Here is a 23648-nt window from a genome sequence, read left to right as displayed (position 1 = left end):
TGGATCAGGATCACTGATGTCAGACGGGACATAACCTAGTGGTTTGGAGTTCAAGATGCCCTCCACCTCCACAAGGACCGTGTGGAGGACCTCTTCTTGAAGGGGTTGGGATCCTACTGTAGTGTAGAGTGCCGTCTTGACAGACCTAATCTCCCGCTCCCACACTCCCCCGAAATGAGGAGCCGCTGGTGGATTGAAGTGGAAGACGATCTTATGGGGAGCCAGGAGCTTCTGCAGGTCAGAGGTCATGCTGCAAAAGCTGCTTGCAGTTCCCTTAATCCCCCACGGAAGTTGGTCCCTTGGTCTGAGTACAGCTCAGCTGGAGTTCCTCTCCTGGCAATGAAACGGCGAAGTGCCATTAGGAAGGCATCCGTATCGATGGAGGTTAGGACATCAAGGTGGACCGCTCTGATAGTTAGGCACTTAAAGATGATGCCCCACCTCTTCTCCACACGGCGCCCGATTTTGACCTCAAAGGGTCCAAAACAGTCCACGCCTGTCGAATAAAAGGCAGGTTTGTAAAGGCGGAGGTGCGCAACTGGCAGGTCCGCCATCTTGGGAACAGTCGGTCGGGCTCTCCATCTGCGGCACTCAAGACAGGTCCTTTGAAAACGCCTAACTGCTTCCCGGCCTCTCAGGATCCAATGAGTGCACCGAATCTCCGCGAAGACCCTCTCTGGCCCTGGATGGCGCAGGCGACTGTCGACATCCTGGATGAACAGGCGGGTGACTGGATGTGTCGGATCCAAAACTAAAGGATGGGAGCTGGTAAAGGCGAGATCTTCGGAGCGGCGAAGACGCCCACCTACACGGATGACCTCATTCTCGTGGTCAAACTCAGGGGATAGTGCAAGGAGACGACTGCTGCGACTGATGGATTTCCCCTGCTTAAGGAGTCGATACTCCTCAGGGAAGCTCTCCTGTTGAGCTTCTCTCAGGACATCCATCTCTGCTCGAACATAGTCATAAGCCGATGAAGTTCCACCGCCTTTGGCCGCCCCATGCAACTGCGTAATAGCCGCTTCCAGCAGCTGTGTCCAGGTGTCATATTTGCTGAAGTTCGAAGTGGCGGGGTCAAAGGTGGTAGAAAATCCACAAAAGGTCTCTTTACGGAGCTCAGATGGGCCTGGAGGCTCAGCCAGGGTGCCACTTGGCTCTGGAGGCCACTGTTCTGGACCTAGGAGCAGGAAAGGAGGCCCTTGACTCCATCTATTGGGTCTGGTCAGCTCGAGAAGGGACTTCCCCCGGGTTATATCATCTGCGGGGTTCTGGGCTGAGTCCACATAGCGCCAGGTGTGCGAGTGAGTGAATTCCTGGATCTCTGCCACGCGGGTGCCGACGAAGACCTTGAAGTGGCATGACTGGGACCTCAACCAGGTGAGTACAGTTGTGGAGTCAGACCACAGCACTATCCTCTTTATGTCCAGAGTGAGCTCATTTCTAATGAGACGGGAAAGATGAGCTCCGGAGAGGGCACCACACAGCTCAAGTCTAGGCATGGAGAGAATGCGTTTAGGGACAACACGGGAGCGAGCCATCAGGAAGGCTAGATGTGAGCTGCCATCACCTGTCACTGTTCTCATGTAGGCCACTGCGCCATAAGCCTGCTCTGACGCATCACAGAATATGTGAATCTCTCTCTCACTAACTGACTCCGTGATGTGCTTTGGGAGATACGGGCGAGGAAGCAGGACTTGTGCAAGGAACGGCAATTCCTCTTCCCAGGTTTTCCACTGCTGGAGTAGTTCTGGCGGAAGCTGCGGGTCATCCCATCCCCTCTGTTGATCCCAAAGGCGCCTCACCAGCATCTTGGCTCGGGTGGTGTACGGTAGGATAAAGCCCAGTGGGTCGTATTGGCTTGCGAGAACCTTATAAATATTCCGCATAGTGGGGGCGCCATAACTGATTTTGCGGTGTCTGTAACCCAAGGTGTCCGTGGGGAAGTGCCAGCTAAGGCCCAGAGTTGGCTCAGAGGTGTCTGATTTGTCTTGAGTGAGCCAAAGTTCTGCACTTGTGGATCTGAGGTCTTCAGGTAGGTGGCCAATGGTGCTGGGTTCATTACTGGCCCACTGGCGAAGGACAAATCCAGCAGAAGACAGGAGGGCTCTTAGCCTGTCCACTAGGTCCCGGGCTTCTTCAGGGGTCGGCACGCTCTGGAGAAGGTTATCAACATAGAAGCACTGTCCCACAGAGTGACGTAGCGGATCATCTCCTTCCGTGTGGTCCCTGGCGTGGCGCTGCAGAGCAAAGGTTGCACAGCATGGGCTGCAAGTTGTACCGAAGGGGAGGACCTGCCATTCATAAACGGCCACCGGTTCCTCGGGGTGTAGATCCCGCCACACAAACTGCAGGAGGGAACGATCTTCGGGAAGAAGGCGAATCTGGTGGAACATACCTTTAATGTCACCACTGATGGCTACGGCATGCTCTCGAAAGCGAAGGAGGACACCAAGGAGCGATGCGCTCAGGGTGGGCCCAGGTAGAAGATGTTCGTTGAGGGCTTGGCCTTGGAACTGGAACGAACAGTTAAACACAAGGCGATCTTTGCCATTGTGGCTAACAAGGTGGTGAGGGATGTACCATGACTCATCTGCTTGAGCAACCTCAGAGGGGGACACCTTAACCACCGAACCGGCCTGGACCAACTTCTCTATCTCCGCCCGGTAGATCTTAGCTCGTTCTGGATCTTTCTGGAGCCTTCTCTCCACACTTCTCAAACTGGGAACGACAGCGTTAGGGCTAGCTTTAAGGTGTGGCATGTTCTCGCGGCGAAGGAGGGGGGTGGCATAGCGTTGGATGCCCTCGACATCTACACGAACTGTCTTCTGCTCTAGCAGGCTAACTGCATAGTTATCTTCTCTTGAACGGGTAACCACCTTGCCTTCTGGCACCGGGACAACATCTACCTGCCATAACTTCTCTACATGTTTGAGTAGCTCACTCACCTGGGGAGGAAGGGCAGTCGTGAAGAGGCACTGTTGTGGCAGCGAAGAGGAACCTATAAGGCTGGAGGGACCCTGTAGTGTCCATCCTAACCTGGTGCACATAGCGGCGGGACCACCTGGTGGACCAAGACGGACAGCTTCAGTTGGAGTGATGAGCTGTGGGTGGTCACTGCCAATCAGAAGGAGAGGTTTGACCTTCTTGAAGGACTGGAGAGGCAGGCCTCGGAGGTGTCTATACTTCCGCTGCAAGGACTCCACTGGGTAGCTGTGCTCGGCTAGGTCGATACGGGTGGTGGTGAAGGCGTTGCGGACTTTGTACTTCAGCTTAGGTTTGCCACCAGGGGAGATCTCGAATGAGACACATGATCCTTGCAGAGTTTGCACATCTTGCCTGATAGTGCGCAATGGAAGTGTCTCTGGGATGCCTTGAAGGTCAAGCTTCTGGGCAGCGGTGGGTAGCAGCATAGTCCTCTCTGACCCATCATCCAAAACTGCGTGAGTGCTCAAAGTCTTGCCATTATGGTGAAGGATGACTGGGACAACCTTTAACAGGACTTGGCCGCTCTCTGTAGGACGATCGAGGTACAGGACGCCCGTAGGATTCTCACCTTCTCGTGGGGGAGCAGACACTGAGCCATGTGGCTTTAAGAACTTCGAATTCACGTCATGAAGGACCTGCAGATGACGACCCTGACACAGGCTGCAGGGTTTCTTGAGGGTACACTGTGCTGCCTGATGGGAGCGTGCGCAACGCCAGCACCTCTTGTTAGTCTTTATCCAGTCTGTGAGTTGTTCGCGACTCAGCTTGATGACCTCCTGACACTGACTCAGGTGATGGGCACGGTTATCGCAAAAGGCGCAGTAGGGTTGCTGCCTAGCTTTGTTTGGAGTGGTACCTAGTGACCTGGGTGAGCTCTCTCCACTGTGAAGAACCGCAACAGAGCGTCTGCTTGGTCTGACATCAGGCTTCTCTCTGGTGATCGCTGGAGTGGGCAAGCCGTCATAGTCCTGACACCAGGATTCGTACTTTAACCAGGTAGCCAGGTCATCCAGGGTGTAAGCCTGACCAGAATGGTTGTACATGCACCGACGGAAATCAGCTCTTTGCTCTGAAGGAAGCTTACTAAGGAGTCGAGCCACATGGGAGCCACACTGGAGTTCGACCTCCCCATCAGGGCCTAAAGTCTTCAGCATGCCCACGAGCGACTGGATGTGGAGAGAGAATCGCTCAAATGCGGCTGCATCCCCTCGGCGGATGTCAGGTGAGTCCATGACAGCAGCAATTCTTCTCAGGGCAAGCTGGTGGGGCTGCCCAAGCCTGTCGTTAAGAGCGTTCATAGTGTCACTGAAGGGCGTGGCAGAATGGAGGTAAGCGTCCGCTATCAACTTTGCTTCCTCCAGGTGTAGATGATCTAACAAGACTTGGTACCTGAAAAGCTCTGAACTCTCCGGGGGAAATAAGTTCTCTAGCGCCATCTTTAGACGAGCAAATTCCCCAGGATCACGGCGTGAGAGCTTGGGAATGCTTGGACGAGGCCCCCTGTAGGTCAAGAAAGGAGTAGATGAGGACGGGGATGGAGTTGGCAGTGGTTGCAATGGAGGGGGGTGTGCTCTCGGAGGCGGCGCTGGAGGGTAGGTGATCCTTGGCTGAGGAGAAGTGAAACCTGGCCTAGATTCATGTGGGGGGATGATCTGACTCTCCTGTGCAGCCATAGACTCCCTCTTCAGATCCTGGAGCTCTTTCAGCATCGTATCGATGCGGTCCGCAACTGGACCCTGGCTGGAGACAGACTCCTCCTTGAACACAACAGGAGGAGGTGGTGGAGGCCAGTCCTCTTCCTCTTCAGCAGGGGGTGGCTGGAGATGAACAGCAGGGGCTCTGGGCGGTGGACTGAGCTGCAGACTCTCTGCACGGTCCAGCAACTGCAGCAAACTAGCATGAAGGGCCTGGAAATTATCCAGCCCGGCTCTCATCTCGTCATGCGACTGCTGGAACAGGAACCTTTCACGCTGTATATCTTCTAACTCTGCTCTCAATGGTGTGACATGGCCGTGTGAGCCGTCATCAGAGGGGTCAGACGGAGGATGGTGGGAAGAATGGTTGTCGCCTCCTGTCTCACTTTCCTCCTGGTAACCTGCACCAAGCCCGGGGAAGTCAGTCTCATAAGCTACATAGCGGAGGGGACGACGTACATTACGCCGTGGGCGCGCACCAAGAGCTGAGAAGTTCTGAATATCATCCATCTTTTTAGGGTAGAAGCAGCTTACATCCGGCTCGAAGGACCATTAATGTTGGGTAGATAGCTTGTACTGGAAGGACTGTAAGGTGCTAGTTCAGGTTTGCAGCTACCACTCCCTGGAGTGTCGGCCAGAACACTGCTCAAGGCCCGGATGAATGTTCAGAAGGGAGACAATGAAGACACCGAGGATAGTGCAGACTCTTGTATTGACTTCACACAGTTGAAGGTAACAGGGATTGTCAGAGGAGCAGGTATTGCATACAGGTTTAGGTGCGTGGGCATGGGTGTGTGTGTGTGTGTGTGGTCTCTGAACGGAACAGAAAGAAAATGCTACATTACTAAAGTGTTCACAACAATATCTCCAGAGTACATCAACATAAACACAGGCGGGAAATAAACTAACATCCCCTTTAATACCATAGGCCATATATTACTCACGACTCACACATAGACCCCCTGAGAGAGCTAACCAGGTACACAGCTATACCCAACCACACGGCAGGAAAGTTAGCTTAGCTTAGCTTAGCTTAGCACCCGCTAGCGGCACAGACAGAAACATAGTCATTTCCCCCCTAACCTTGGTTACAGTCCCAAACACATCTTATTATCACATCCTCACACATCACCAACTTACGTTGCTCATTAACGCACACTTCTCACGGGATAACCAATTCTCTGCCAGTAATCTGGAGCAGAAAAGCTCAGGTGCTTTGCCCACGTCTCTCCCTGGACATAGTCTCTCATACAAAGCGGTGGGGTGACCTCTACTGGCCACTCTAAAAACTACAGGTGAACTAACAACTGAACAGAATAAACCCATAACTACGGGGCCTTTTGTACACACTCTCATAGAGATTACTGAAGTTTTGCAAATAATTGTTGTCTTACTTAGAAATGCAGACAGATTGCCAACATGCTGCAATCAAACTGAGTCTGTGCTGATGAGCACAACCCAGCAGATCTCTTTGCAACAAGGGGATCAAGTCAAAGGGTCACTAGCTGGTTGCATTCCTGTTATTGTTGCCAAGCGTTTAAAGCGTGGAAGTACTGACCTTACTTTGAGTTTGATTCCATAAAAAGTGACAAAAACATTAGCGTCCGTTGTGCGTGGGAAGAAAACTTCTTTTTACAGCGAAAAAAACCCCTAAACTTCTGAGCAAGCACCGAGTGCGCAACGAGGTAATGGGAAACTCACAGAGAAAGTCGCGGATTCTTCAACTGACCACGGCACACCTGCACCAGGGTAAACCTCCGCCTACCGCAGTGCTGCTTAATAGGTGAAAATAGAGCAACAGGACCGCTGAGTCTTTCACTTTATTTATGTTCTGCTGTGTTTTACTTGCATCTATTTGAAAGAGTGAGTGTAAACAAAAAAAATATTTTATTTTATGTGCTGGAATGTGCAGAAAATAGGTTTAAATGTTAAACTAATTTATTCAACTCAGAGAATGTTGCATATAATTACATTTTTGCTTGATGCATAAAGTTAAAAGATTAAAACTGATAAAACAAGTTTAAAAAAAGAGATTTTTCCATTTGATTACATTTTGTATGATGGATTATGTAGAAAAAGTAGAATTGGGCTGAAAGATCTATCGCCTTATCACCTCTTTAGGTTGTAAATCGTGTTTTTAAAAAGTAACTAAGTAACTAAGTAATTAATTACTTTTGAAAATAAGTAATCAGTAAAGTAACGGGATTACTTTTTTGGGGAAGTAATCAGTAATTAGTTACTGATTACTTTTTTCAAGTAACTTGACCAACACTGAGTACGAGTAATAAATCACACAGCAATAGTACCTTCATGTGGTTGTAAAAAGCATGATAATATATTAAGTGTTCAGAACATGTTACTCCCATTGAGTAACGTAACGGAGTACGTTACAAAATACATTTTGGGGCATGTATTCTGTAATCTGTAGTGGAATACATTTTAAAAGTAACCTTCCCAACACTGGTGAAGTGTGACTGTATCATCAACTAATATGTGTGTACATTATACACGGTGACTCATCCTTTAGAAACATTTAAAATGCAATTTGATTATCGAGGAATGTGATTGACCATTATATTTAGCTCTTAAATAGATAAATAGATAGAACTTTATTAATCCCTCATTTAGGTTCCTCCAGGAAATTCAGTTAGTTACGTACATAATATCTAAATAGCCCGTGTTTAACCTCACCCACTAGACTGAGCTCAGGTTTGAACTATGTTCTACCTTTGGTAGTCGACTCGTCTTCTTTTTCCTCCTCTCTTTTGAACACTGAATAACTTATTTGCAGACTGCTTTCAGGTAAAGTCTTGATTTTAAAGTCACCACCTTTTGGAAGAGCTGCTTCTCACTTTCTTTCTGAAAAGGTCAGACTAGGGCTGTTCGATATAACGATATATATCTGATGACGATATAAAAAAGTATCGTTTCATTTTACGCTGTCATTTGTTTCGTGGTGCCGCAAAACTGTTTACGGTAATATTTTTTCACCGTTTTGATGGTCACTGTAGTGGCTATATTAATTTCTTAAAGTTCTCTCTTTCTCTTATATTTAATATAACCACCATATGGACGGACAAGCGCCTGTTTTTATGCGTTGTGGTTAGCAACAACGACGGTAACAGCATCGCTTGTTTATGTTCCACATAAACCTTTCACAACAAAGCTCAAGATCCTGTTGAGACTTTTCAAAATAAATGAAATCACGTGAAAGAGCAGATTATTTATGGATGAGAAGTAAAAAAGAGCCGCCAGGTGTTAAAAAATAAACCTTAAACTCAAACGTTAGAACAGGCTTTTCCCCGCAGCACGCCGTGTAATAAATACTTACAAAGAAAACGGCGGCCGTTACAACTTATGCCTAAAAATGTATAGTTTCATGCATCAGTTAAAACACTCGACTCCAGCTACATGACGCGCAGCTGGAAACACTTCCCACAAGTTGAGCTGCCTGAGATTCACAGAATTTACAGAAAATGTTACATTTTTGTGATTTATATCGTTATCGGGACGATAGAATTCTTATATCGGGATATGAGATTTTGTTCATATCACACAGCCCTAGGTCAGACATTTCCCACACACTTACCTGTAGGATCAGCTGCTGTTTGCTTTAATCCACCTCAGAAATCAACCACTGCTGTCATGTTTCAGGCGGGAAATGACATAAACATGAGCAGCAACAGGAAGTCAGCAGCTTTCAGAGGTGCTCTGGATGTGAGTGAGCGTGTGTCTGAGTTTGAGGAGTTTAGGATGCACGAGTACGCGTGTACACGTGCATCCTATTAAACAACCCCTGCAGAGTTTCTTTGCAGATTTGCTGTTAACATCGAGTGTCACTCATCAAAATGAATTTTAAATATCCTGAAGCTTTTAAATGTTTAAATCCTGCGCTGTTCGCATTCATGTTTCCTTGCTGTAAGGCTTCTCCTTAACTCAATTTGTTGATGGATTACTGCGTTTCTGGGTGATTTGCTATTATCGCTACCAAGATTTTATTTATTTAATGATAATAAAACAGGAAATCTGATTATAGCATATCCAAACATATTTCACTCTTCTGGTCTGCACTTGTAGATGAGTCTTATTGTGGAGACACAGTTGGTGTGTGGATGTCTTTATCCTATTTTCTCTTCCATCCATCAGGTGGACCGGGTGACAGTTACTGCTGAGGGCGGTGTTGGAGGTCGTCCTTCCAACAGGCCCGGGGGCGGAGTCATGCGTATCCACCGACACTTCCCCTTCCCAGCCAATCAGATGTACGTGGTGGCGCTGCACCGCGAGATGAAGCCGATGAGGGTTTACCGGCTAAACGTGAGCTTTGATGCTGCCATCGAGGACGAGCTGCTGGGCTTCTTCAGGAGCTCATACACAATGCAGAGAGAGAGACGGTACACACACACGGAAACACACACTTTTCCTATACCAGCAGGTGGTTCAGCTTGAAAAGGTCAAAGCTTCACATTCACGACATTGATTAACTCACACTCCACATGCCATACGCCTGTGTGTGCATGTCTTTGTGTGTGTTCCACTTGTCTCAAACACACACACACACACACTCACACGGGCGTACATATAAAACTCCTTATGAATTTCCCATAAGCCTCTGCTGCAGTTTCCACATCAGATTTCTTCCCCATGGTGCAGATGGGAAACAGACTGTGTGCTGATACATTTATTATTTCATGCACGAATATGTGTGTGTATGTGTGTGTGTGTGTGTGTGTGTGTGTGTACTGGATTCCAACGTCTTTTCAACGTATTGTGAAAAACACAAACTTGTGGTTAATTGTTTGGAAAAACATTGAGCTCAGCTGTGATTGGACAGAGTAAAGACATTACCACATAAGGACTCTGCCTGAGAAGAGCTTTAGCCAGTGATGAGACATAATTAACTCATTCCTCACTTTTATACTACTCAATTCTGATTGGCTCCATGAGCAAGAGAGCTGCCACATAGACCAGTGCAGCATGAATACGATAAAACTGTGTGATAAAGAGAGTCATTATAGGAAATGATGAATTCTCTATTCTGTGTTATATATTTAGACTTGCTAATGGTAACATAATACACAGTGATCAACATTATTTTATGAAGAGGACATAAAGCAAATCTAGAATGATTGCCATGTTCAAGGAGGAATATCTGACAAAGAAGCTAACTGTGATGATTTTGGGGCACTCTGACCTGATTCTGAAGACCTGTCTCAGACATGTGGGTCTATTATAATGAACTGCATTGGCTAAAATTAAGCTGCTTAGAGAGTCTGAATGGCTCAGAGTTCAACGCATGGATTTTCATGCGCTTAAATCACTTATTAAGACTTAAGTGTAACAAGCATTTAGGCAGGGTCTTCAATCTGACCATTTAAGATGAGCGACGGTGAGAGCAGCGGGTCAGATGAGCCCATCGATGTTAATTTTGAAAATACACCAGCGATGAACTTGTGTGGTCTCAGGTTAGAGTTTTCTTTTCAGCCAATGTCTGAAGGAGGAGCGTCAGCTCTGCTCCACTGACAGAAGTCAGGGGTGACCCATTAAAGGCAGGACACCGGTCTGCATGGCTACAGATTCAAATCTAAGCATACACACAGACCCTTTGAATCCACGCTAGGGTTGGGCGATTGGATGAATATATCGACTACTGACGATAGGCTGAGCCTGATTGTTTTTACAAGGGCGATTTATTTACTTATTTTCCCATGAGTAAGATTGCTAATAACGATGGAGCTAATAGAAGCAGTCAAAAGTCCAAATAATAGTGCTGCTTTAACAACACCCTTTTTCATCTGCGAGCAAATGCACCCTCTTCAGAGTGCGCCCAAATGCTTGATGGAGCTGCAGAAGCTGCTGATAGCCTAGCATACTCAGCTGGATGGTGGACATGTACATGCTCATGCAAGTTAGTCGTGTTTGAGTACTTGCTCGCACTATACATCTGCACAAGCGACAGACCGCTTTGGTTACATCTTTAGGTTTATCTCTTTCATCCGAAATTGGCAGCTTTATATATATTTTTTAGTGCTGTCAGCATTAATGCGCTGTCATCATGACTAACATGATTAACAATTAACCCATCTGGAGTGCAGACCGAGTCTAAATCCCTGAAATGTCTCTGTCAATGCTAGAGATGTGCAAAGCAGCCTGTATCTGTATAATGCTGACAGCCCTAATTTTTTGGGACATTAGGTCGTCCATGTTTGAAATTCTGTGTAATCAGTCCGTGCATGATTACATTGATCTGCCCATCAAAAAGTCTGCGCATGCGCGAATGTATCGCCCATCGTCGATTATTAGACTGACGATTGTCGGTTGGAAAATTTTTACATATTGTCCAGCCCTAATCCATGCTTGGTCTGTTTTCTTGTCAATGAAAAACCATTTTTAATAAATCATTCTTTTGTTGCTTTAATTATGAATACAACAAAATCATGATATTTTTGCTATAAAAACATGACCCATTAGTCCCATTTTCTAAAAGATTTTAACGATTTACACTTACCTGTAATTTTAATATGCTACAGGCTGCAGCACCTTTATTCTAAAGCTCAAACATGTGTTTCAACATCATACAGATTTTTCTGGGATCAAAAATTACTCAATAACGGCTCCTTTGAAGTTTGCTGACCTCCACTGTAGCTGGTCATGGAAAATGTCAGGAGTTGTATTCTCCATTTAAGCTTTTATGCAGATAATATCAGTGATTTCAGCTAATTAACTTGATGTTTTTGTACCAGAACCTGCATTTATGTATTCAAGCTCTACAATATTTGAGACAGTTAGCTTATAGCTTTGCCTAATGATGCACATGCAGATATAGAAAATTTAATTCCATTTCAAGTTGCTGTGTTGTATTAACCAACAATAACCAGGTATTTACACCTGGTGATTTCTCCACTTGTCACAGAGGCTTGTGATTTCTGTTTGGATAAAAAGTGTTTCCACTAATGAGCAAAATGCTGCTGAGCATCCGTATAAAACTATCATTAGTAATCATGGTGATTTTTTTTATTATATTTGCTTGTTTGGGACATAAAGGAAATGATGCAGCAAATGTAATATTATATTAATACAACCTTGTGCAATATTTAGAGAGCTGGATCCAGTCTATCATCTGAGACATGAGCTGACAAAATAACAGAAACACTCGTTATGAAGCGTGCTCTGGGCCAAAATTATACTGACTTAAGAAAGCTTAAAATAACTCCATCATTATTTAGAGGAACATGATCAATGAAAATAATTTAAAAAAGTGTTTTGTAAACAAAAAAATAAAAGATGAAATCTCAACATTTAGTTTACCAAGGCTACATGTATGTCTTCTTTAAAGCTTTTAAGCTTTATTTGTCACGGCTGGCGGAGTGAGCCGTGTGGTGTGGAGGAAAGGGAGGACCCAAAATGCAGCAGTGACTGATGATACGAGTGATGTTTATTTACAAAGTGACAATGGCAGAAACAGGCAGTGAGGCATGACAAAACAACTGAAGAAACCTAAACTGGGAGAACTAAATGACAAACCTGAGACCATACAAAAGGGGTGCGGGGCAGAGAGACGCAGAGACAGGAACACCATAGAACGCAGACGAGCCGACAATGAACACAGACCGACACCCACTAAATATACACACACAAGGTAATCAGGTAATCACACACAGGAGGGAAGAACAGCTGAACCTAATACACATGAGGACCGGAGGACACAAGCTGAACACAATGACAACAGACACAGACCTTCAAAATAGAATTGGAAATCCAGAACATGAGCCTTCAAAGTAAAGCAGGAACACACAGACTGATTTACAACACAACACGGGGACATGAACAGAGCACCAAGGACAGACACAGGTAGGGCTGAATACACACACCAAACTACAGGTTCAACCCTAAACCAATACAAAATCAGAATAAACACAAAGCACAAAAATGAACTTCAAGGAAACACAAAACGCTGGGCCAAAATGACCCAGGACCATGACATTATTAGTGGAACAGCTCGATTATTGTTGACTTGAGATGAATATAAATGAGTACTGAGTGTAAAGAGCAACAGAATCAGAGGTGGAGGACATGTTGGTGGCCTAAATCAAGCAAATCCTACATCTGGATTTGTTCATCCACTAGTACTTTTATTTTTCCTGCTGTGTGGTCAGATTTACAAAAAGGCAGCAGATTAAAATGTTTGGTGGTGAGCAGAAAGCTGCCTGTCTGAAGAAACTGATTATTTTACATGGACGGCCTCATTGGACTGTGAGTGTTGCCTAAATAAGCCCGATGAGTTAAACCAGAGTATCTTCACAAATGAGACGCTGGATTCCAAAACTGTTTGAAGATGCCTGATTGCTCATTGAAAGTCAGTCCAAATTTGTGAAATGAGTTGTAATGACATGCATTACTGCACTCATTGAGGTGCTGTTATTTGATCCATCCAGGCAACTGTGAATGGCCGTCTGTTTTGCAGACAGGAAACTATCCGCTATTGTGACACAACACGAGCTGAGTCTAAGAGTAATGATTCTGACAGATCGATGAGCAGAGCAGGACAGCGGCTGCTGTTCGGTGCTTTAAACACAAAAACACGAAGGTATTTTAAACTCATCCCTCTGACGTGGAATTCAAATGTTCATGACAGTTATGGATTCATGGATTCATGAATCTGTGCAAAGAGATGTATAACATTGATTTTCACATCCAGAAATCTAAATTCGTCTTCACTTCTATGGAAGGAGGACCAGTGGCTCAGGTTTCTGAGTCTTCACTGATATTTTGATTTCCTGCTCTGTCCTTGACCTCCATGGGAATACGTTGGATAAGTGTTACAGTCCATTAACCATATGGACATTTATTGTAACATTAAAAACTAAAAGCTGGCTAATGTCACTTCAAGTGATGGTTATATAAATGAGACAAATCCATAAACACACACATAATTTTATAATTTATTGCTTTCATACATTAGAAAATTTTGCTCATTTCCTAATTTAAGAGCTTTTAGGCATCAAAAACTGCAAAATAACAAAATATCAGTAGAATTTCAAACACACTCACATCAGTTGAAGCTTTGTTTTCTTCATTGACTTCCTCTGCCGTGTTTCGATAGAACAATGGTATAAAACTGCAGTTTTAATTGGTTTTTCATCAAGTTCACAATGAATTGATTAACATGCCAACTTTTTGACATCTGAAGTGACCAGAGGAGTCTCTGAGGGAACTTTTTAGTATTTTTAGCACACGCTGAGCCAAAATCCACCACCAGTCAGACTTGGTCTCAGTGTTTCCACCACCCGTGGTCCACTATTCGCTGGCAGCTGCTGTTTGGATCAATTCTGAATCAATACGGCAGCTGGCATACTAACAGAGCTCGATCACAGCACAGCAACCTGTTAGTTAAAGCTTACTGCTCCAGCTGCCAGAAACCCGGTTACAGTCGACTTTGTGCACTAACCTAATTCCTTAAACGTCACACAAAAGAGAAAGTCTGTGTGAGAGCATGACAATACTAAAGGTAATGCAATAAATATAAAGCCAGGCGTAGATTATTTGTGGAACTGAGACGCATGGTACTATGAGAGTGCATATAACTGCCATCCTATAAAGGTGCCAGCGTGAGCTCATTAAATATGTTAATCTGATGACTAACCAGCAAAGCAGTAAGACACATGGTAAAGAAACCACAGCTGGTTATTATTTAAAAACAGTAACTGTGTTCTGAGCAGAGCTTCAGAACGTCAGATAAACACAATACCGGTGTTCAGGGACGGTCCAAGTGATAGTCTGCTCAGAAGTGTGTGTTCATGTGTGCGTGCACAAAGCTCACTGTTATCTTAAGGATTAGCTTGATACAGCAATGCAGCTAATGCTAACACACACACACAAACAGAAACACACACACAAACAGAAACACACACACAAACAGAAACACACACACACTTCACTATGAGATTTGCTTAATATCCAGAGTTACTATAAACCCCAGGCTTGGCTTAAACGCTTAAAATGCTGGGAGTGGGTGAATTAATTAGCGTGCACACACACACACACACACACACACACACACACACACACACAGTATCACTGTTCTAGCTTAGTACTGATCTTTATGCAAATGATGTAAAGATGAGTTTTGATGTTGCAGTTACTGTCGTCTCCCAGTGAAGGCATTTTTTAATTCGGCCCGATTCCACCCGTCTGCAGAGATGACCCGACGCCTGCTGCTCACATGAAGCATGACGTCGCATCAGGATAAAAACTGACACATCAATACTCAGCTAATGTATAGGAAACTGGACCAGAGTGGTGCCACATTCACTGCACTAGTTTTCTTTCCCGGGGCATCTTTCATGGCTGCCCTGACACAATTTATAATTTAACATCAACTTTAAACACATTGCTAGAATCTTTTTTTAGCTTTACTTTACACAAGCTCCGAAGTTAACATTTTGTGTAGTTAAGTGCTTTGTTACCTTTTTTGGTGCTTTCAAGTGGTTGCATCATCATTACCATATTCATCTATAGTGTTAAGTATTTTTAAAGGCTTTCCACAGTCATGTGTTTTTCCTTATTTTGCCATATGCTGTGTCACATTGTTGAATGTTCATATTAAATGTGGTTAAACTTTGAAACAATTAGTTCAACATGTAAAAGTAATCACTTTTGTTCAAATGCCTCAGCCTTCAGACTGCTCTGAATACTTAAGTATATGCTACAGTACGCTCTCTCAGCACCATAACTTCTCATTCTATGGTGTTTAATGCTGTTTTGACACATGTTGCCTTTTTCTCACGCACGGGTACACAATGTCCTTTAGCAGCAGTTCGACAGTTCCTATCCACTCATCATGGACATGAATGTCAGGGTAATTTGGGGCTTTTTATTAATTCTTTGAATTGTTCTATTGCCTGGGTAGAAGAACTGTAAAGCATACATCTTTAATTACTTTGAAAAAAGAGAACTGGGTGCACAAGTTTGGATTTATTTTGGATTTTCTGTATTACACAAAAGGTCAAGGTCAATGTCTCATATATCGTCAATTAGTTTATGGCAGTTCTGAACTTTGGTGGTTTCTGGGTTTTTCCTGAAAATCCAAATTCTCTCATCTAAGGTTAACAGTTTGGTCCTTCTTCCAGACATTGGTAATCTAAATAACTTGTACTTATGCAATTCAAATAATTCTACATTTGTGTGTATGAATTTGTTTAGAAATGGCCCCAGGAGGCCTTCCCAACATGTGACAATCTAAAATTCTCCTTGTCAGATCTCCACAGAATTTCTTGGACTTCCCCATTGTTCTGAGTGTTGATCAATCCGATGAGCACTGTCAGACAAATCCTTCTTAATGCTACAAAGAGATACTACCAGCTGTAGTCAATATTGATCAATAATGAGAAGTTAAAAGGCTTCGGCCTTGTCAAGTTAAAAAAAAGATGTAAGTGTTTATGCATACGTTTGACCCTGTGTGGATTAGACATAATCAAAAATTAATTCAAATTTTTTCACCCAGTTCTTGTTTTTCAAAGTAATTCAAAATTCAAATTCAAATTCAAATTTTTATTTGTCACGTACACAGTCATACACAGTACGATATGCAGTGAAATGCTTAGACAACTGCTCGTGACCTAAAGAAGAAAAAAAAAGGGCTATGAATAAGATAGGAAATAAATATGAAAAATTAAAAAGGGTAAATTTAACTAGGAAGGAATAAAATATAAATTAAGGTTAAAAATGAAATAACTGTACAACACAAATTAGAATGAAGGGTAAATTTAACTGGGAAAGAATAAGATAAAATATATAAATTAAAGTTGAAAATAAAATAACTGTACAACAAAATACACAATACACAGTATAGAACTATATAAGAATGTATGAAGAAATATAAATAAATATATACACAATAACAGCAGCTGTACAAGTATTAACTGGAAATGAAGAATATAATGTCCAGTGTTGTGCAATCCACATTATGTCTTCTGCAATGCAAATATGCTTAAAGTGATTTAAGTGATGAAGTGAAAACAATGTCCAGAATGTCCAGTGTGTGTGTGTAAGAACTATATGTGTGGGTCAGTACTGTGTGGTGGTGTGATTGAGAGACCGTATCGCCTGCGGGAAGAAGCTCCTCCTCAGTCTCTCTGTGTTGGTCTTCAGGGAGCGGAATCGCTTTCCTGACCTCAACAGAGAGAACAGTCTGTTGTTGGGATGGCTGAGGTCCTTCACGATCTTCCTGGCCTTGGTCCAGCACCGCCTGCTGTAGATTGAGTGCAGGTCAGGGAGCTCGGAGCGGATGGTGCGCTCAGCTGACCGCACAACCCTCTGTAGAGCTCGTCTGTCCTGCATGGTGCTGTTCCCGAACCAGGTTAAGATGTTTCCCGTCAGGATGCTCTCTATGGTGCACGAGTAAAAGTTCCTGAGCACCTTGGAGGGCAGTTGGAAGTCTCTCAAGCGTCTGAGGTGGTAGAGACGCTGACGGGCCTTTTTCACCACGGTGTTGATGTGACAGGACCATGACAGGTCCCGCGTGATGTGAACTCCGAGGTATTTGAAGCTGTCCACTCTCTCCACTGGGCACTCGTTGATGACGGGGGTCTGGTAGTTCCTCTCCTGCTTAGTGCTGAAGTCCACTATCAGCTCCTTTGTCTTACTGACGTTTAGAAGGAGGTTGTTCCTCTGGCACCAGTTCTCCAGATTCCTAATCTCCTTCAGGTAGGCCGTCTCGTTGTTATCAGAGATCAGGCCCACCACGACGGTGTCGTCAGCAAACTTGATGATGGTGGTGGAGCTGGTAGTGGCCACACAGTCATATGTGTACAAAGAGTACAGCAGGGGGCTCAGAACACACCCCTGGGGGGCTCCAGTGCTGAGAGTGGTGGAGGCTGAGACATGTCCGCCCATCCTTACTGCCTGTGGTCTGCCAGTTAGGAAGTTGGAGATCCACTGACACATAGATGAGCTGAGTCCCAGATGCTCCAGCTTGGTGGTGAGTGTGGAGGGAATTATGGTATTAAATGCAGAGCTGTAGTCCATGAAGAGCATTTTAACATAATTCCCCCTTCTAGTGTCCAAGTGAGTTAGTGATGTGTGGAGGAGATGAGAGATGGCATCGTCTGTGGAACGATTTGGACGGTAAGCGAACTGTAGTGGGTCCAGTGTGTCTGGTAGTGAAGAAATGATGAAGTCTCTGACCAGGCGTTCAAAGCACTTCATCACTACTGAGGTGAGGGCTACAGGGCGATAGTCATTGAGAGAAGCAGGGTGGGGTTTCTTCGGGACAGGAACAATGATGGACTCTTTGAAGAATGTGGGGATCACCGACTGAGATAAAGAGATGTTGATAATCTCAGTGAACACAGGAGCTAGCTGGTATGCTGTCTGGTCCTGCTGCTTTCCTGGTGTTCACTCTTTTGAAGGCTCTCCTTACTTCATGCTCGGAGATGACGAGCACGTTTCCGGTGCTAGCAGTATCTTCCTGTCTGCAGCCGTTAGCGCCGCTAGCACTAGCATTGTTGGAGTCCTTAGCTGCAGCCTCGAAGCGAGCATAGAAAGTGTTCAGCTCGTCTGCCAGAGTCACGGCCGCGTTCGTCATACCGGTTGTTGGTGCTTTATAGTCCGTTATTGTCCTTAGTCCCCGCCACAGGCTCCTAGAGTCACTCTGTTGGAGTTGTGACTCTAGTTTCCTCCTGTAGCACTGCTTCGCCTCTTTCACCCCCTCCGCACGTTATATGACGCGGAGTCAATCATTCCACCCTGGAAAAGAAACTTTTCAAAGAAATCAGTGATAGGGTAAAATCATCATGACATCCTCGTCCACGATGAGTGGATTGAAACTTCAGACCACAATTGTACATGTACCAGATGCAGCAATACTGGCTGCTGCTGAGAGATAATGGACCTGATGATTCAAGTGACGTGTTTAAAAATCTGCAGTTTGTTTAATTTCAGTCAAAGTGTCATGTAATCTCTCACTGCTCGATTTACAGAAGAGACTGCATGTTGTGTTACATCATTTGAAAAAATTGTGATCATGCCACAGATGTTACATTATTGTTCTACATGTTTAGCTTTACACACAGTGAAAACATTACAATAACACTGAACTCAGAAATGTAGTTCACTATGCTGCACTTTAACTTTGGTCTGGGTTCTGCTGACGTTCCATAGATTAATGCATAACGAACACTGACATTTTCAAATTTAACTAATACTACATTAATACTACATTATGAACTAGCACCATCCAGTATGTGTGATGAAATTATGGTATATTATTTCTATATAAAGCACACTTCATCAGGAGGATAATTTTCCTGAAGAGGGTCCCCACTGGACTGAAAGTGTGCCAGATACTTGGTTTCTTCCTGAAACCCAGACTTCTAAAGGAAATCCAAAACCCCAGAGCTGAGCTTTTTTCTTCTTCTTCTCAGATCCTGTGAGGAACTTTTTCATTACACTGAAACTGTTTTTTCAGAGCTGCCTTTCTTTAATGAGGAGAGGAATTACAGTTAACGAGGAGTGGTAAGGCTGCTAACGAGGCAGAGTTGGTTGAGGAACAGAGATGTTGGAGCATTAACAGAAGAGACAAATGGTTAACGAAGGTTATGTGTGGGACTACATTTTAATAAAGGTTTGAAAGAAGTCGATTGGTTTAACACATCTACCTCATCTCGTATGTCTTCTTCATCAGCAGCTTCTCCCTGGCTCTGCTGTCTGATCGCTCCCTCCTTCATTCTGATAGAGTAATCCGGTGCTGAGATGAGATGTTTCAGATCAATACTGTGCTCACCCACTCTGCAGTGTGTGTGTCAGAGGGCAACCTATCTAACATGGCACTCAGCTGAAGCAAGTTAATAAATTCATTCGTTCTCTGAGCCTTTACAGACATTTAAAAAAATACACAGAGCAGGAGGCGGAGGAGGAGCTGCTGTGGAATCGAGGTCTTCACAAACACGCAGTATTGATTTTGACCTGAGAAAGACCTTTGACTCTCTTAACCTGTTAATTTCTACCCATGCTAACACTGTGATCTTACAGATTTTCTGTCCACTTTGGTTCAGAGGGAAATATCTCAACAACAATTACACTGAGTGCAGTAAAGTTAGATAGAAATATTCCTGTTTCATAAAGGTTGTTGATGTCACAGTTACTGGTAAACCTCTGGTCTCTCAAAGAGTAGCCCACAGAGGTTGAATTTTATATTCAGCTGATGTTTGAGTTTATGTCTGATGAATGCAATCATCAACTGAATATAAAATTAATGATTTGCACTAACTTTCCAAAGCAGGTTATCCAACAATCTTGTGTGCAGGGCTGTGAAAGCTTCTGCCAGAGTTAGCTGTTGTGTAGATGCATGCAAAGGGGAGAAATGTGACATGTGAAAGTTGGTGTTTTCCAGTTGCATAATGCTGCCTTTTTGTCTTTATGTGACTGAGGGCTTAAGTTGATTAAGGTTACTGGACAATCAACACCATTAAATGCACAGTATATGATATTTGCTATTCAAGATAAGCACTGTGATATAATTGGACTGTATGTTTAAAGCATACTGTCTCAGACTAATGTTAAGGCATTTGGTTTTTTGAACGTTTTAAAGACATAAAAAGTTTTGGGATACGGTCTTAAAGATTTTGACAATGAAGGACCTGACGACCATAGCGTTTTAGTGTTTCAGCATCTTTTTTATTTTTCAGTTTTTAAAGGAGCAGCTTTCCTGCTCCTCTGTTTTCTGTGGCCCTCATCACTCTTGCCTCCGGTCCCAGCAACATCATTAACAGGGGAGACCCAATTAGGTCAGATGTGTGAGTCAGCCTCCCCTGGCACCACACCCTGAACCCACTTCTCCACCCCTCCGCTGCAGCTGAGCCACAAACCACACCCTTCAAAAATGACACTTCTATTTTCAGTCTGAGAACTAATGGTTTAGAGAATCTGGATGTTCAGGTTGGGATTGGGTTAGGTTAATATCTACTCCCTTTTTTAAAAGGTTTTGTGTAACTAGAGAACCTAAATGCAGACAGTGTGGAGTTCTCCCTGTGCCTGTTTATGACAGATTATTTCCGGATTCTCTGCGTACTCTGGGTTCCTTAGAAAGTCTAAATACATATAGGTAAGGTGTGAAAGTGTGAATGATTATCTCTCGTTATGTGGCCTGTGAATGACTAGAAAACTCTTCAGGATATATCCTGTCTTCCCGGATGACAACTCCAGTTTGGAATATCAATGTAACAAAAATATATATGTAACTGATTTTTGGGAAAGCAGTGTCATGTGTACTGAAAAACCCAGTTTATTTAGGGAAAGATGTTCACATTTTCAGAGCTCAAGGCAGCTTTCTTTGTTGTTACTATGTGACCTGCAAGTGATAACAGTCTCTCACATGGGAGGGAAGTGGCAGGACTAATCAAATACTTGCAGGCCAGGACAGACGGCTGTGGGTGGGTCCCTGCTCGGCTGGACCACCACTCCAGTGGGCGGTCTGTCTTGCTGATGGTGGATTTCGCTCTGTACAAACTCAGGGCCCTGTTACACAGGGCTTCCTCATCTGAATCAGAGTCTGAAGACAATGAAGAGGGGAGGAAGCTCTTTGTCTTTACACTGTTCCTGCAACAGTCCAGAACAATCCATTTTCCGAGAGAATCTGTAACTTTGTGCGATGTTGACTTACTGATTTTGGTCCTGAAGCCTGTCATTTCAATAAGTTTGGGCTGCCAACACCTTTTGTTGGTACTCGTGCTACGAGCGCTAACAGCTCCCACAGTTTCTGTGCTCGCTGCAACATGTTGCTGCATTTAGATGGTACCGCAAGGTTGAAGTGCTTTGGTGGCATGCAAACTCCTTTTTGCACAGTTTGCACAAAACACTGCTTTTATCAAGGTTTCCGTCAAGTAGTCTTTTGAAAGAAAAAATTTGATCTGTCCTAGCAACGCGATTCCTTCTGAATCTTTGTAGCTCTGATGTTTGGATCGATGTAATTGGTATACCAGGAAATCGTGCATTGACAAAAGTTCCCCTTTGCTTGGAATGCAAAGTGTGATTAAATGCATTATTTTTTTCTGAAACGCGCTATTTTTTTATTTCAAATTAATTAAGTGGAATTTAGGCGTTAAATTCCCACCCCTAGTTACAACAAGGTTTGGAGAGAATTTGCCAGATTCATATGTAAAGGAACATTTTTTTGTAGAAAGCCAAACCTTTCAGCCTGGACGATAGTGAGGTTCTTAGGTTGCCGCCTGCATCCCTCCTCATATAATTTCCTTAAGGATTATTAAAGTATTCTGATTCTGAAAGCCAACGACACCAGCGAAGGCTGGTTCTGCACTGAAGAAACTAAGTACTTACCTTCAACATATAGGAACAGAGGGGGCTGATACCCCCAAGATGATTCAAAAGGTGAGAGACCAGCTGCAGATAAAGTGGGTGAATTGTAAGCGTATTCAGCCCAGGCCAGTTGACTGCTCCAGGTGGATGTGTTGGATGATACTGCACATCAGAGGGTTGGTTCATTCTCTTGGTATGCTCATTAGTCTGAAGATGAAACCCAGAAGGGAGACTAATCTGGGCTCAAATCGAAGAACAGAACTCCTTCCACATGCTGGAAGTGAATTGAGGACCCCGATCAGAAACGATATCCATGGGGATTCCATGAAGCCAAAACACGTGATCTGTGGTGAGTTGTGCTGTCTTGACGGAAGCTTTAAATCATAAGCACCTCTTTTTTAAGGCACCCAAGATAAAACTTATAAAATTCTTAGGAAGGAAGGATGAAAAATTCCTGTCTGAAGTTTACAAAAATATATATGTATATTTTTTTTTTGAGTAGAAGTGAGCAAACATTAACATGGGGTCAACGTTCATGTTATCTTTTGTAAAATTGCTTCTGCCTTCACATGCTTGCACGGAGCTTGATCTGGACATAATGCATTTTTGCACGAGTTACTTTTTAAGCCTCTGCAACGAAGGTCAAGCTCACTGACCATCCTGCATCTAATTCTTATATGAAAGCAATATATCAGCAATGCCTTGAGGGATATTTGCTGATATATAATTTGGCATAAACATTCACTTAAATTCAACAATGAACTGATTAGCATTCCATAGTAAAAGGTCAAGGTCCCTGTGAGCTTGCAAAAAATGTTTTTGGCAATGACTCAAGATTTCACATTCACATTGTGATTAAGTTTTACTGAAATAGTATAAAATGAGGGAGTAGTGACATTTATATATCAAAGGTCAAATCTGGTTAGACACCTGTGTAATTTACAGCCTGACTCGGTGGCAGAGATGCCTTCCACGGCCAAGGTTTTTGTTATGTTGAGTTTTGGATTCCTGTTTTATCTGGTTGTGATCCCATTTCTACTTTTGCTTCCTGTTCTTTTCCTTCCTCTCTCATTATCTGACCCACCTTACTGGCTTCACCTGCTGTTGTCTTTTTCACCTGTGCTTTGCTCCCTCCTGTGTCTCATTGGCTCACAGTGTGTATATAACCTGTCTCCTGTCAGATTCTAATGCTCATTTTCCTGATTTGTGTAACCATTATAGGTTCTTCTGTGGTGTAGACTTTTTTTTCCCCACATAAAGACTTGGAAACTTTCTGTCACGTCATCCTGTTTGCCTGTTTCCATGATCCTTGTTCCCAGTGTATAAGGATGAGAACAAGGACTATTTCTGTGTTCAAATGCATTATTCTATCTTTCATGAGTGATTATTCCTTTTGGTGAACAGTTGCTTGAAGTTTGTAGCCTGCCTACAAGTACAATTGGGGTCCTAGACGTAACTACAACAATTATTTGGGCTTTTGACTGCTTGGTTATTCTACTTTATTCATAGTCAGAAACTCTGGATACAAGTGGCAGAAATAAGCTTGCTTAAAAAAGGTTTTGAGCTCAACCTTACAGTGATCAGCTTAGCCATTCAGGACGAGTTCAGAGTGGAGCTGCTACTCCTCTCCATCAAAAGAGTAAGTTTGGACATCAGATT

The 23648-nt window shown here is 43.8% G+C and overlaps 1 protein-coding gene across 2 annotated transcripts in view; it reads left to right on the top strand.

Moving 5' to 3' along the window:
- Positions 1-23648, top strand: part of LOC147310011 (thyrotropin-releasing hormone-degrading ectoenzyme-like) — a 287532-nt gene that overhangs the window by 13358 nt on the left and 250526 nt on the right. For both annotated transcript variants that reach the window (XM_086270080.1, XM_086270081.1), the window contains exon 2: positions 8826-9070. In XM_086270080.1, coding sequence (XP_086126206.1) covers positions 8826-9070 — 245 coding nt within the window. The remainder of the gene's footprint in view (positions 1-8825; positions 9071-23648) is intronic.

Source organism: Aulonocara sp. 'chitande type north' Nkhata Bay, linkage group LG17 (assembly GCF_057382095.1).
Source record: "Aulonocara sp. 'chitande type north' Nkhata Bay isolate Kocher_YH1m ecotype deep benthic linkage group LG17, A_spYH_male_GT1.1, whole genome shotgun sequence".
In the NCBI taxonomy this organism is placed as follows: Eukaryota; Metazoa; Chordata; class Actinopteri; order Cichliformes; family Cichlidae; genus Aulonocara; species Aulonocara sp. 'chitande type north' Nkhata Bay.
Note: the sequence above shows the minus strand (reverse complement) of the source record. Positions and strands in the feature narration are given on the sequence as shown.